Source organism: Aplidium turbinatum, chromosome 8, assembly GCF_918807975.1.
Source record: "Aplidium turbinatum chromosome 8, kaAplTurb1.1, whole genome shotgun sequence".
Classification (NCBI taxonomy): domain Eukaryota; kingdom Metazoa; phylum Chordata; class Ascidiacea; order Aplousobranchia; family Polyclinidae; genus Aplidium; species Aplidium turbinatum.
The window spans coordinates 12,039,428-12,054,609 of NC_137479.1; the positions used below are offsets into that span (position 1 = coordinate 12,039,428).

The following is a 15,182-nucleotide window of genomic DNA, read 5'->3' on the forward strand; positions in this document are numbered from 1 at the left end:
GCAAAACCATTGTTTTGTTGAGACTAGATAGTGATTTCCAAGAGATATTGTATGGTTTCCGTGACATGTTTGAAAAATGTTTCTACAATTGGTTTCAAAAATAATTAATAGGTCGAAGCAAATTTGGCGATTGTGATTAAGCCTACGGTACGTCTGTATTGATATATTTCGTCTACTCAGTGGCTAGGCTATATGGACACTTTTTGTTTGTCCTCTGCAGGGATATCTAGAGAAGGAGATATGAAGGCTCGAAGCGATTGCCTTATTCTCATGACACTACCAGGGCGGTAGTTTATAGTGCTTTAAACATGTGTTTCTTTTTAAAATCATAGAAAGTCTTGTAGTGAAGATGCAACAATGAGCTACAGAAGACAGTTAGCAAATGTTACGTAGAGCATATTTAAAGAAAACTTGTTTACAAAGACAGTTGAAAAGTTACCAGTGAGCTGTTTTTTTAACAAAGCCTGATGCGGTAGGCTAGATGTAAAGCAAGTATATGGGTAGTTGAATTAATAAGTAACCATGAGCATGCTGTGATTATCCAGGCCTGATGCTAATATCGCAATGCAAGTTATCATAACAAGATTTATTAAACTAGTATCGGTGCCAATTGTCATTTTACGATAAACACAGATTATTTACGATAAACAAAAGCCCTTCTATTGTCAGACGTAATAAAAGCCTTCGTATCCCCTTCTTTAGATATCCCTGGTCCTCTGATGTCGCCACTCCCAGAAGCAACTCTTTCTGTAAAAAATTAGTAGGCCTACCGTACCAAGAAAAATAAAAAGGCTGCTGATTTATTTATATAATTTGGAGAGGTTCAACGTGCAGTAGAGCAACAATAGAAGGCTTCAGGGATATAATTAGCCTAGTTGATTTATAATGTAAAGAGAGAATGCGTTTTATAGTATGGTAGCTCCATTTACTCTCACAGCAGTGCACCTTTAGAAAAAATATTGTCTATTCTTGCTGCTACTCACATTGGACTACGGTATATTTCATTGTAGTCAACCGACTCACCTGGGAATTCTAATGTGGGCTTAGCGAGCTTTATCGCGTCATGAATTAGAGTAATTCCAGGGTCTGGCTTTTCCTCCAACACCATCATGAAGTCATCAAGGACATCTGCAAACATCTTGACAGATAACTTACGTGTAAGGTGTAAGTTACATCAAAGTCAGCTAGCCTACGTGGCAGAGGTGTACAGGGTCCGGAAGCAAAATAAATTGACTTGGCTAGAATGTAGTTTACAAGATGAAAGCTTGTACATTGCGTTGAGAAATAATGGTATACCTAGTTTTTAATGAGACTATTTTACTTGATTAATTTAGCCTATGCTTTAGTTATTGCTTTGCTACACGTTAAACTGTTCTGTAGTTATTTGAATATTTTAAGATGGACGTGACAATAGTGAAAAAGCAAACGGGAAGTGAAATCAAGGTTCTAGGATATGCTAATGTGTGATGTAGTAAGTAGTGTATGCCTACCATTTTGCAAACATCTTTTAGCACAAATTATGAACATGCCATGTAGTCAATTGTGTTTTAATAATTATTGAAAAGTAAAATTAATTGGATCTTTTCCGGAGCTGAGATATCTAGAAATTGTGGGAACCGGATGTCAAGAAGCAAAAGCCGAATCAGGATCTTAAAAAGCTGGATCAGTACACTTCTGCTCGGTGGTTGAGTGGTGGCGTCATCTTGTGGATCGTTGAAAGGATGTCGTTACAAGACTTACAGAAAATACGCTAGCCAACATAGTTGTAGACAGTGCTGTGTTAAACCCTTTGTGGGCCCCGGGGCCAGAATAATTTTGGGCCCTCTATCGTTAAGCGGACCTATAGTATTGTGTATACTTTCACTGCACTGATATGGAAATGTGGTTCACTTCAATAGACTTTCTCACCAGTTTAGAAAACAACACAAGTGTAAGTAAACCGCAAACACAGGTCTATCATTTCTTAGCAACACCTTTGCTCGGAATGAAAGCCTAAAGTGTTAACAATTTCTAATAAAAAAAATACTGGCAATTGAGTGTAGTCACGACGCGGTAATACCACCGTACCGAGCAGAATTTTCACTGTTTGAACTTTACGTCGCGGTACCGCGATAAAATCTGAGGATAAAACCAAAACTGAAGAAATTATTAATTTTCATTCAGATTTGGTCATCTGGTCTGGCAACATTATTGTTTTTCACCATTTTTATGGTTTATCTTGCAACACTACTTGTTCAGTCAACCAAGGTAAAAACATAAACATTGTAATTGTAAACTTTAATTTGTAAACAAAAGCAGTGTCAAGAGTTTTGAGAATCAGGTGTTTAATTATTTTTTTTTAACATTATTTCATTCCAAGGCAAAGCTTTCATTATTTTATGCAGGCATTCAAGTTAATTAAAGTTTTTAGGGTATGGTAACCTTGGTTAGTGTCAAGAATAAACACTTAAACAGGTCACTTGTGAAAGAATGATTTTTATTTTGGATCAAAGCAATTTCAGTGGGCTACCATACAACATGTGATATGCCAGGCCTATAAGGTATTTGAAGATAAGAGAAATTTCATGTGCATATAATCAGAAAAAAGTAAATACAGAAGAATGTTTCTGCTAAAAGTATCCAGCATTCAATAAAAAGCAACTCAGATGAGCTATAAAGGTGGATAACAAGTGGCGCAAGTTCCTCAATTGCCTAAATAGTCCCTAAATTTTTTCTAAGATTTGCTTTTTTTAATAGATTCCCTTGCATTTGATGTGCACTTGCACAAGTGCACTCTTATTCTTCACGGTGCAGAGGCAGTATGACATTTCGAGATGTTTTGCGTTGTAGTGTACAAGAAGACATGTGCAGTGCGGCAGCGGACAAGTTTTTTCTGCTCGTGGCATCACTAGTCAAGGATATTTATAATTACGATATTGTAAATGTTAATAAAAATGATATGATAAATCATAAAATAAATCGAATATATAGGTATGTGAATTCACAAAAAACCCAACTCCATTTTTTTTCATTTCACTTTTTGTGCTTTCCGATTTCTTTCAATCAAAAGAAATTGAAAACCGGTATGTGAATTCAAAAAGGGCCCTCTAGTATTTTTTTCATTTCACTATTTGTGCTTTCCAATTTGTTTCAATGTCTTGTAAATTATATTATACTAAAAAAAACAGCCAAATTTTTCAAACATATCGGTAAACACATAAAAAATACCCTATCAATATGTCGATTGATTTTAAAATGGGCCCAACTACATCAATTACACTTCAATGTCTAAATAGTTTCTCCACAGAATCTTTACCGAGTGAACTTATTAGGTAGGGGAGACTCAGGTAAGTTGGCCCAACGGGCAAGTTGGCCCACTCTAAAAAATTTTTTAAGTAAAACAGTTATTGTTACGTATCATACGCATACCGAGAAAGTGGTGTTGAAACTACCTTATCACCAGGTTGGGAGGCTCTAGCAAGCACTATAAACATGTGAGCACAACTTTTGTATGAAAAATTATGATTTTTAAAATTTTTGGATTTTAGAATTTTTTAGATGTCGAGTAAATTTTTTCTTACTATATAAGAAAGGTTATTATTTAGTGAGTGCAACGCTAGGGTAGTTATTAAGGCTCACTTTGACGGTGAAACCGTTGTTAGAAGCTCGATAGTTTGACATAATTTTTAGTTTTTACAATATGGTTGCCATGCAGGGAAGTTGGCCCATTTCGTGGGTGGGTACGTTGGCCACCATGGCCAATTTGCCTTTATGAGGTATTATATAGAATAATAATAATTGACTAATTAATACGATGACTTATTTTTTCAAGAATGAAGTATCAAGTATCCAAAGTAAGTAAATCGCGGCTTTACATCGACATTAAACGATCAATAACAATAATACATTCCCTAACATCGTTTTTATGCTACAGATTGCGACAACTTATTCCTAATCCATATGGTAATAATAGAATAAGGATAAGTAATTATATCAAGAAAACCAATCGCGGAAATGTGTCTCAGCAGGTGTATGAAGAGGGGCTAAAGATGTTGAGGAATGGTGTGAGTCAAACAAAAATATGCAACCACTTCTCAAGCGGCGGTTTAAAACGTAGCCTACCCCGTTTCGGAGATACATTAAAAAATGTTCCGATGTTGGTACCCATGCAAAAACGGGGTTTGTACTGCAAGCAAGGTCCTACCTATCAGTATCGTTAAGGTGACCAGATCGTTAGAAATAAGGCATGCCGTTCCAACTACATGATATTTGATACAGCCTTCGTTATTTTCGAAAGCTTATTTGGTGTACTCATGTAAAAAAGGTTTAGGCTTCTGAGGTAAAATACAGCATTATAATAGTAGGTTATATTATAAACCATACAATTATGTATGTATGCCTCTATAAAACCAAGAAATAATTAGAAAGAAAATAAAATTTAGGAGAAAGAGAACTTTTCCACTGTTTAATATAGCCTACCATAGATGGACATGTCGGCCACGTGGCCAACGTACCTTCCATGGTGGGCCAAATTACCCGCTAAGGAAGGCAAGATGGCCCATTTTAATTTTTTCGGAAAACTTGAAAAATTATATACCTAAGAATGTTGGTTTGATGCAAGAATATGTCCACTTCTAGAGTGATAAATTTTCTACTCTTCAATAGCATTCGCTTTAACATATGTTTTGTTATTAGCTCACAAATTCAATTTTACATTTTGCTGGGCCAACTTACCTGAGTCTCCCCTATGATGCTTCTTACCAGTAAGCATAAAATCATTATCAAAGTTTCACCACAAAAGTAAATGACCAAAATACCGTAATTAAAACGGTTGTGCAAAAACACTTTGTGGCAATTGGGCCCTTCTTGAATTCAATATTCAATTGCATCCCACCTGTTATATATGTTAAATATATTTCTGCAGATCATGTTACCGGAACTAACGTTATCGTATTTTAACTTTCTTTTAAGATAGTAATGGTGTTTTTAGAGATGTTTCAGTGTAGTAAGGGCCCAAATTTGAGATGTTTTAGTATAATAAGACCTAAATCATCTTTATAATGGACAAGTACACGCAGTAAACTTTAAAAAATCAAAAAAAACTTCACTGAAACGCAAATGTCTGTTATTTGTGGGCCCCCTGAGATGGTGGGCCCGGGGGCCGGGCCCCCCTTGGCCCTCCCCTTAACACAGCACTGGTTGTAGACAATCATAAAATCATCTAATAATGTATTTGAATCATAAAAAAAGCGGGTTTAACATGCTTTATTACAAAGAAATATAGCACAATTAAAAAATCAACTCAAAAGTGTTCGACACGTAGCCTACGTGTGTCCTCATCAAGAATTTCTAAAATCTGCAATAGGCCTATACATAAAATGAAAATTTCATTTATGTATATTGCAGATTTAAGTAATTCCTGATGAGGACACACGTAAGCGTCGAAAACGTTTGAGTTGATTTTTTAATTATGTTTTGTCTCTTTGTAATAAAACATGTTAAACCCGCTAAAGTCACATTGTTTTGTTTGTCTATGATTCAATAAAGCAAAATCTCTACCAAAGCTTTAATGTATTTGAAGGTGACAAAGCTTTAATGTGTTTGAAGGTTACAGTTAGGCTAGACCTAATATAGACCTAATATTTATTCTATTTTTAATCAAATATGCATTAGATTAGAATCCTGTAGCCTATAGGCTACGGCAGGGGTGGGGAACCTGCGGCCCGCATGATTGTTCCATGTGGCCCGCGTCACAATTTCTTTACTCAAAATATATTGAAACAACAGCTCAAAAAAAAGTAGGCTCTGCATTCTCGGTATATTGCCAATGGCCTTCTATGACTAGTTAATCCATCATAGAAGATTAAGAGTTGCAGTTAAGAGTTGAGTTACAATTAAGAGTTGCAACATCTTCCGCGTCAGCAGACATCACACGACTCACCAAAAATAAAAACTTTCAGCCATCCCACTAGCTGTGAAAGCGAAATAAATCATTGTCTACCAACTGTCTTCGCTGCATTTTTTATCTGTAAATAGAATTTCGAAATCTTTAGTGGCCCGCCTGTGTTATTTCTCATTTTATGTGGCCCGCAATACTAAAAAGGTTCCCCACCTCTGGGCTACAGTAAGTTTATCAATGCCCGTGTCCAGCTCGAGTGAAGAAAGGACGATTGACGCCAATGCAGCAACCAGCTACGAAAATCTCAATAGCTGCATTTTAAAAGGACTAGAAACTTTTTACTTGTCTATGAGGTGATGTTATAATGTTAACGTATGGCGGCCTGTACCATTCCATTTAGCCCACCTTTAATAGCAAATGCCTTTATTTTGAACTCCAACCAGGTTGCGTTGCAAAGCACTATTTCACACAAACTTTTCCACATTCCAGCTTTTAATAGTTGATATGGAAGCTCGTCCAACTTTCGAAAGTTGAAAACTCGATCACTGAATTTAAAGGGCTGCAACGAAATTAGACTTGAGTCAAACTTGGAGTGTAATGTCCATTGTCCATGCTGATTCAAAGCAGCCGAATGCACCTTGCGTCAACTACAGTTTACAACTATAAAATGATCAAATGTTTCAGCTACTCGATATAAAAGTTTGTAGAAAAATTAAACTAATTACCTGAGAAGCAACTTGTCTGTTTGTATGGACCACTTTGTTTTTCCATACTTTTAGTCTTAGCGGTTTCTTTTTCCCATCTGACCAAGTCCCAAGAAAATACTCAGCTATCCCTTCATGAATCAACAACCGTGCATCTTCACTTAGGTAGCGCTCGCGGGCTACTTCAACAAATTGTCTGAAAAAAGGAATTTTATGATTCTGGGTCGGACACATTGGTGAATGTTCAATACGAATCAAATCTTTGTTTTGTGTCTAATTTTTAAACAAATAAAAATTAATATTTTCTTGAATATAACTTTTTCCTAAAATATCAGGCTGCAAAAAGTGACAGAGGCCACTGAGTTGAATTTGTTTGCTAATGTAACACTTCATGGTTTGTCACGGTATTTGAGGTAGCAAATATAGATAAGCCTAGGCTATCTCACTGATGGCAGCGGCGTGTAGGTACATTGGATATACGACTCGCAGTCGTAGCCCGTAAGCGGATTGTTTGTGCAGCCGAAGCCAAAATAAACATATGTCAGGCCCAGTATGCCGGATCTAGAAAACATTGATGGTGCACCAAAGCTAAATTTTATCTTGTTTTAGTTACTTCGGCGTGTTTTGTGACCCAATACGCTCACTTTGTAAACGAAATTATCTAATTGAACACTACATTTATGCAAAAGTTGCAGTTATAACAAGGTTTAAGTTAGTTTAAAATGAAACTTAAGTTTGAAATCTTTTTTTCTAAGCACAGAAGCATTTCAGTAACTTCTGCTTTGACAAAGCTTTATTATGAAGTTTGCACAGCAGGAAAATTAAAAAAAATCTCCCCGAATTGTCCTCACCTTTCCTGGTGGTATACAAGCTACAAAGCACATTTCACCTCATACCCCTCTGAACATTGGATTAGGGGTAATTGGATAATGGATATACTGAGATGGACATGATCTTGATCTTGAAGATCACAAGTGATCTTGAAAATTAAAATTGTGATCTTGAAGATCGCTTTTATTGGTGCTTTGTTACGTTAGTCAGGTTAATGTCATGTGACTGAGCCAAATCTTTACAAAAATGGAGAAATACTGCATGTTTTTCCTCGATTTTGAAGGAGCACGTGAAGAAGTGTCATCCCTGGATACGCTACTGGCTAGGCTAGTATTCGGTCTGTTACCTGTGGTACAAGGCGAGAACGGTGTGTCCGACAGTTTGTCTTTCTACAATATCTCCACCAAGGTCGAACCGAAGGCGAGTCCACAAAAGTGATGGAATACGAACAATGTTTTTAGATGGCGGAGACCAATGCGTGTAAGAGCCATCCAGTACGTCATTATCTAGCGACAAAAGATCTTCCAATTCCCCTTCAGATATCCCACTTCTGCACATTTTTTTTACAAAATTAATGAAAATTTGGAAGCAACTCAATTGATTGAAATTAGAACGTCATAATTTTACTAACTTGGCAGCTACGAGATAACCGAGCGCTCTGCTGACAAACATGTGGCCATGAACAAGCTCCAAGCGGTCAAAAAACAAAGAAATGGCTTCTCGTGCAGTTTTCGCCATATTGAGAGAGCTCACGTCGGTGTAGGAATGCCAGTGCTTTGCTTCGTCAAAAGCGAGCTGAAAGTATGCAGAGTACAACAGTAATTTAATCAAAAAGGAGCAGGCTACTGTGTTAACGATGTTCGTTGTAGCTATCTGAGCTAGCCTACTTAGTGTCAGCGGATTTGTAGGCTGGACTGCCCTTACTACAAGAGTCAGGGATCGGCAACCTTTTTTTTACTGAGGCCAGATCCCATTGGTAAATTTCTACAAACCGGTCATCAAAGTCCAACAGATTGGTGAAGCTAAGCATGGATCAACGTACGCGTTGCATATGAGTTTGGTAAAAATACGATAGGCTATATGTCCGAAATATGTGTGTCCCTGCAGCTAATACTGCATGGACCATTGACCACCAACCCTACTGCATATTGAAAATACAGTTTATATAGCCTACTGGTACAACAATTCAATGTTTTCAATTTGCTGAAGAAAAACTGAGTAACTTCTTTTCTTTGAAAAAAAAAAAGCGTTTTAGTTTTTGGGGCCGATACTCTGTCCTTCTACTGGCTTGGATAGGCAATGTTTCCTGGACAGCGCCAGAAGATCACTAGAGAACAGCAGCAATTCTGTAGGATCCAAGCATTAATGCAAAGGGACAGGCTACATCTCATAGATTGAAGCAAGCTGAATTCATCAGCGGGAGGGGTCATGACTGATTGGCCGTTTGGTGATTGTCCGAAACAAATTTTCCAACTCTCCTAACTATTGATCACAATAATGCGTGTTGTTATATAGCCTAAGGTAGCAGTCAAAGATATGCGTTGTTCCTCAGCGCTTTACGAATCAAACAGTGTCAATGCCCTACGAAGTAGGCTACATAACGAAACAAGCCCTTTGTTTTTGGGCTAAACCCCGCGATTCGTATATCGCCGTTTTATCACATTGTAAAAATAAATCACTTCGACTGAGAAACGAAACAAAGACAAAGGAATAGCCTACTTCATACCGAAACGACGTTTACGTCAAAAGACATTTTTACTCACCTTCAAAAACAAAGGGGTAGGACAAGATGAAAAAGCGTCCATGACTAATTGGTGTTGTTCATCTGTTAATGATCTCTTTTCTTTTGCCAGCCAAGCATCTAAAATTTCTTTTCCTGTTTGTTCATCCAAGTCTGGCACTTCAATGAAAGCTTTACCGGGAAATGAGTAGCGCAAATTCGTCAAAACTCCAAGTTTCATGTCAGGAAGGGTCGATAGAAGAATCTTGACATTTCGAGGAAGTTTCTTTGAAAGCCAATTCAAACTGGTAAAAAATAATCTCAAATTTACAACAACAAAAAATGTTATAGCCTACAGTATAATTCTTAACATCTTTAGGAATACACAAATAGTACAAATTAGGCTACGCACAGGTTTTAAGTTTCTGTTCTTCCGCACAAAATACGCACCGATATGCACCGTTTAATGGCGAAAGCTGATCAAGGGAATCAAGAATAATAATCAAATTTCCTCCCTGGCCGGTGTCCTTTTGCAGTACTTGAGAAACGTCGTTCAGGCATTTCGAAAATCGTTGAACAACAGAATTGAAGTTTTGCAGCATGTGGAACGCAGGAACAGGCAGTTGAAAGGCTTCCGTAATTTGCAAAATTAAAGTCTATAAATTGAATACACAAGTTAAACTTAAAGATAAAGACAACACGTCACAATAGATCTTAAAATTGTTTTACTACCTGCAAAACGTTGTGTATGTGTGAGGAATTGGGTGATGTACCAAGAAATCGGTAAATCACAACATCATTCTCCGATCGTTGTCGACAATATTGCGTCAGCATGCCCATCAACGCAGTTTTTCCTTTTCCTGACTCTCCAAATGCGGTGACAGGACATGTTCTGTCTTTGTCGAATAAATGGTTGTAAATTGTCTCTAACAAAATATAAATAAATATTTTTATTAAGATAGTCTTATACAGGGCCGTGCTAACCGCCCCACTCCCTCGGACTGGGAGGGTTACGCTGTTTAGAGCTCACTCGTTTCAATTTGTTTAAAAATAGAGTGATTCTTCATTGTTTGGAGCTGCTGGAGCCGAGGGCTATCCTATAACCATCCCAGATTCACGATGTTCGCGAACTACATTGGAATGCTACAAGCTTTGGATTCATTACCCACGACATGCAGATCTTTCTCTTGGTTGGGTAGGTTGAAGATGGTGAAATCGTTGAGGATGTCGTCTGTGGTCTGTTTCTCAACACCACATTGACAATAAGAGGAAGATAAACAAAGTGATGATTTTATAAGAGATAGCTTTAATACTAACAAGGCTTACGTGATCTGATTTAAAACTCCAACCACAGGAATAAAAATCCGCAAGTTAGTTTATCGGCTGAAAAAAGAGGTCATTCACGAACAGCTATGTTTCAAATAGCTTACCGTAGGCTAGGCCTACTCTAATCGATTTTGTGCTTCTAATAGGTTCATTGCTTGTATGGCCTATCGCTCAACTGCCGTTACCTATCAGTTGAGTTCTTCCGCAAAAAAGTTCACATTTCTTTTGAGCGAATGAAGTATGGTGTGCAACTTCTTCAAACATCCAATCAGAAGTCCACGTTGGGTTGTCATTAGAGTTGTCGTTCTGATCAGGTGAGTTGATGGAAAGACTGATAGAGGTTTTCATGTCAGTTACAAAGTCGTTGCAAAATTTTTCCAAATAGTTCATGTGAATCTTTGATTTTGGGTTTATTCCTGAAGTCAAAATATGCAATTTTTTAGCTTTAGCTATCACTCCATTCTGTTAGTTAAAGAAAAGTAGCTACCATAGCTTCTATCGTTTTCTTTTTTCAATTTGGTGTAGGTTACTTTCAAACAATAGAAATTTGACAAAAGCAATCAGTAACCTTTGTTTTTCTACAAAAAAAAAGCAGTAAAGACTTCATTCGCCAATCTTTGCATAGATTACCACGCACACTTCCAGTGTAGGCTATTGTTTGTTTGTTTGTTTGTTTATCTTTATCCTGCATTGCAGGAAAGCGGACTTGAGCGCTATGCATCGGTGTACGCCTTCCGACGTACACCTGACCCACGCTGCAGCCGACGGCAATGTCTGTTTCCGATTGTCTACTGTACTTATGACTTAAATTTAGTACTACCCATTACTCGAAATCGATCACTAGGTAGAGGCAATTATCGTAAAGTTTCTTGCTCAGAGAAACAACAGCAAGTGCGGGTGGCTGGAGTCGAACATGCAGGCTCTCGACTGCGAGCCCAACGCGCTAACCACTCGGCCACGGCTGCCGATGTTATCTTTAGTTAAGTTTTTGTCAACTACCAGTAGCCTACCATTAGTTTAAGAACAGGACAAAATAAAGTCTAATATTTGTAGGCTACAATGACACTAGGGATGGTAGATCATAGGGATGCGAAACTTCATCCGCTTTTGGCTTATCCGCAACACTAGAAGGGTTACGTTTTTTTGTAATTTACAAAACAATTTACTTTTTATGGGTTATATAAGAAGAGTGAAGTTGGTTTTAAAGTAATTTAAGGTTTTCAGTTGAAAGCAAGCCAGCAGTAAAGCGTAAAAAAATGTCAAATTGGCAATTGACCCTTCTAATGTTGAAGGAACAACGGAGTTGCGCGTCCCGTAATGTACCGTCCCTACAATGATACGAACAGTCCTATTAAACCAACCTTCATCCGAAAGCCACTGTATTGGGTAAATCTTGATCCTGTCTGAATCTTCCATGACTTGGGCAATTTCGGATTTTAACTTCTCAAGCAATGTCTAACGTAATAAGCAATCGATTTTTGTACTTTAGGTCTAGTGACTCTATTCTTTGTACAAATTAGGCTATTACGTGGTAGACGAACTGTAGATCTATCTCATATGACTCGCTAAAACTACAATGTTCAAATTGATAAAGTGATCATGTAGCCCATATAAAAACAACTTCGTGCGTTTGCATTGGAAACCACTAAACTCATGTGCTTGGTACAATATTCACTCGATTAGGACCTAGCCTATTTAACTTGGTTTGAAAAAAATAGGCTACCATAACTAAGCATGGTGAAAGTACCGGTACGGTACGTGGTAGGCTATGAAAAAATCTTAACTTTAAGGCAAAATTGTTTGGCTTTTGTCTCGGCCAATGACGCAATTAGAGGTTTGTGAGTAGCTGAAGGTAAAGTAATCACTCGGAATTTGGGGCTATATGTGTTTGACAAGAAGATGCCCAGTTCACAGTTAGTTTTCTTGGGGTTTCTCCTGTGTCTTGTGCCAGGTACTGCTCATACTGTAGGCCTACGGCGTACGCCTAGGGTCGCTACCTGAGCTTCCTCGTCAACTGTTCCTCTTCCTTTAAGATCAACATAACGCAGAGCAGCAGGCTCCTCAACATGGTCGGCGATGTCAGTAATTTCCCGGCGATACATGAAAATTGACTTTTTGGGACTTTTACTCAGCAATCCTTCTTCGATTTCCATCTCAGTCACTGCATGAAAATGTAGTGGATTAATTTGGTACGCCAACTAATGTAAACGACAAAGTTAAATTGGTGACATCTACGGTTGTCAGACCACTCGGCATGCGGAAACTCAGCAAGTGCTTCAACTCAGCAATTACATTTCAGCTACTGTCCAAGTCAGCAAATTAAATTATCAGGTAGCATTGGAATTGCATGGTCATCGCTTGCTAAACTGAATTTACTGACTTGTGACATGCCAAGTTTCGGTTTGCTCAGTTGTTACTTTCTCAGTTTTGTCGTTTACCAACTATCAGCCACTTGCTGAAATGATGCTAGCTCAGTTGTCGCCTGCTCAACTGCCATTTGCTTAGTTCACAACTGCTGACTTGTAAGAGATTCTAAATCTACGTTGTTTGATGTGTGTGTGAGCTGTAGAAGCATGCCCTGCACTATAAAAATGTGTAGCTTAATATAATTTAGATTCCCAAACTAAATGCAAAATTTACGCTATGGGTTATGTCAAATAATAAAAATTAGCCTAGTTTAAATGAGCATATTAATGTAGACGCAAGCTTCTTCCAGATGTTTCGGAGCTCATTTGCCTAAAATCATTTATATACCGGTAACTTAAACTTAGCCTACTTAAAAAAATCTGGACATATGATTATAACAACGATCGGTTTAGGTTAGGCTATGTTTTGGGGTGAGATTGCACTGCGACAAAAGTTGGTAAAGTAGAAGATATTGGTTTGGTTACCAACGTTAGGCTAAGTAAACTGTATGCATTAACCTAAATATGAGCATTGAGCATTTCATTCCACCTGATTTAAAAAACAGCATTCCTTTTTCTTTTTCAAAATATTCCTCTTCCATTGCCTTTTTGGCACATTGACGTAAAACTTCGGATAAGCGACTTGAGATTTGTTCCCAACTTTTTCTGTCTGCCATTCTTTTGTCTGCATTTGCAGGGTCTGCATCATCAAACGATGGGTATTTTGCTGTTATTGGTTGTAGAATATAACACGGTGGCACTGCATTGTCGTCCCTCTTGTACCTTTAACAAGTAAAATAATTATTCAGTGGTTGAAATCATAACGATTCCACAAAAGGCATTTTGAAACACGTCTATGATGTTCAGTGTGCTGTATTTTGTTGAGTGTGCTTTGACTGAAGGCTAATTGTTTGGCTGCATAGCCGAGTGGTGAGAGCACTGGAACGGCAATCGAAAGGACGCCGGTTCGACACCGCTCTGGAGCATGCGGCTGTGTCTTTGGTAGGACACTTAAAGGCATGCTTGAAGGTGGACACGAAGATTGGCTTCCTTGCCTTCCCGTCCACTTTATCTAAATCTTCAATCACCAGGAGTAAGCCTAGATACGACAAAAAAAAAAGTTTCCTGATTTAAACATTTTAGGCTACCGGTACTTTATTGAAATATGTTGTTGGCCTTGAGCAGACAGGTAAGATACGAAGCTCTCAACATTCTTGCTGTCTTTCAATTCATAGTTGACCTCGTCACCTTATAAAATCTTTCTGCATAAAATTTAAATAAGCTTGCGTGCTTCATAGAAAACGAAAATGTGCGTGAAGAAAATACAGATTCACATTTCAAATAAGGGCAGTGGCGCCGCCAGACCTTCAACATTGGAGGGGCAAAATATTGCCAGTGCAAGACAGTGGCATAGTCAAAAATGTTGAAAGGGGGGGGGGGTGTTAACAGCCGGCGGGCGAAGCCTGATGGCGTGTTTGCCGAAGGCGACACTTAGCGGCGGGGGGTCTGGGGGGCCTCCGCCAGAAAATTTTGAAAAATTACTTTCAGTTTGGTGCATTCTGAGAGAATTTTCAACAAAATTGTGGGTATGAATATTTCTGTAAAATGTTGCTGTCCGGTGGCACAGCAAAAGGATAAAATCATGTTTTCTTCGGCATTTTTCGGAAATAAAGCTAAGTCTCTATGTTTTCTTGTTGCTAATTCCAGACTGAGATATTTGAATGTTTGGTATTGGCAAAACTCGCTCTTTTAATGCAGTTTGGTTTAAAATTAGGCAAACTTTGTTTTAGAGACATAGGTTGATTGCTTTTTTTTGCGAGATTATTACAGTTTTATTATTTATCAATTTTCTCTTTGGTTGATTAAACTCAAAGTTTAGAAAATGTAACGTCATAGAGGTCATACATTTTGATGAGTGTCAAACAAAAAGCTTTGAGACAATAAAGTTACTTTAGGCTATTTCTGATATATTCAAGTTTTGTATAACGAATAGTTGTTTAGATGTTAATCTAGATCGACCAAGCGATCTCAGCAGTTGCAGATGGCTTGCATCCTTGCATAGTTTGACGAGAAATTACATCATAGGCTAAAACTTTTCTTGTAAACAATGTATTAACATCCGTAAATTCAATTTGAAAGGTTGAAACCCCCGAACCCCCCTCCCTTGGCTACGCCACTGGTGCAAGACATGCAAGAAGGTTGGGGGGGGCTGTCAATTCAACTTTTTTGTATCAACAATTGTATCTCTAAAATCACTGAGGCTGCGACTACGAGATTTCTTGACTTTTCCTAACTTTTATTCACCTCTATTGAGCTGA

At 38.0% G+C, this 15,182-nt stretch overlaps 1 protein-coding gene across 1 annotated transcript in view; it reads right to left on the minus strand.

The window, feature by feature from the left end:
• The window catches only part of LOC145776069 (NACHT domain- and WD repeat-containing protein 1-like), a 41,972-nt gene that overhangs the window by 19,426 nt on the left and 7,364 nt on the right, over positions 1-15,182 (minus strand). Inside the window, exons 6-17 of the mRNA XM_082587473.1 lie at positions 13,415-13,647; positions 12,457-12,620; positions 11,821-11,914; positions 10,645-10,875; positions 9,866-10,059; positions 9,584-9,789; positions 9,177-9,438; positions 8,045-8,208; positions 7,760-7,963; positions 6,604-6,778; positions 6,284-6,437; positions 1,024-1,128 (exon numbers count right to left, since the gene is read on the minus strand). Of these exons, the coding sequence (XP_082443599.1) occupies positions 1,024-1,128; positions 6,284-6,437; positions 6,604-6,778; positions 7,760-7,963; positions 8,045-8,208; positions 9,177-9,438; positions 9,584-9,789; positions 9,866-10,059; positions 10,645-10,875; positions 11,821-11,914; positions 12,457-12,620; positions 13,415-13,647 (2,186 nt within the window). The remainder of the gene's footprint in view (positions 1-1,023; positions 1,129-6,283; positions 6,438-6,603; positions 6,779-7,759; positions 7,964-8,044; positions 8,209-9,176; positions 9,439-9,583; positions 9,790-9,865; positions 10,060-10,644; positions 10,876-11,820; positions 11,915-12,456; positions 12,621-13,414; positions 13,648-15,182) is intronic.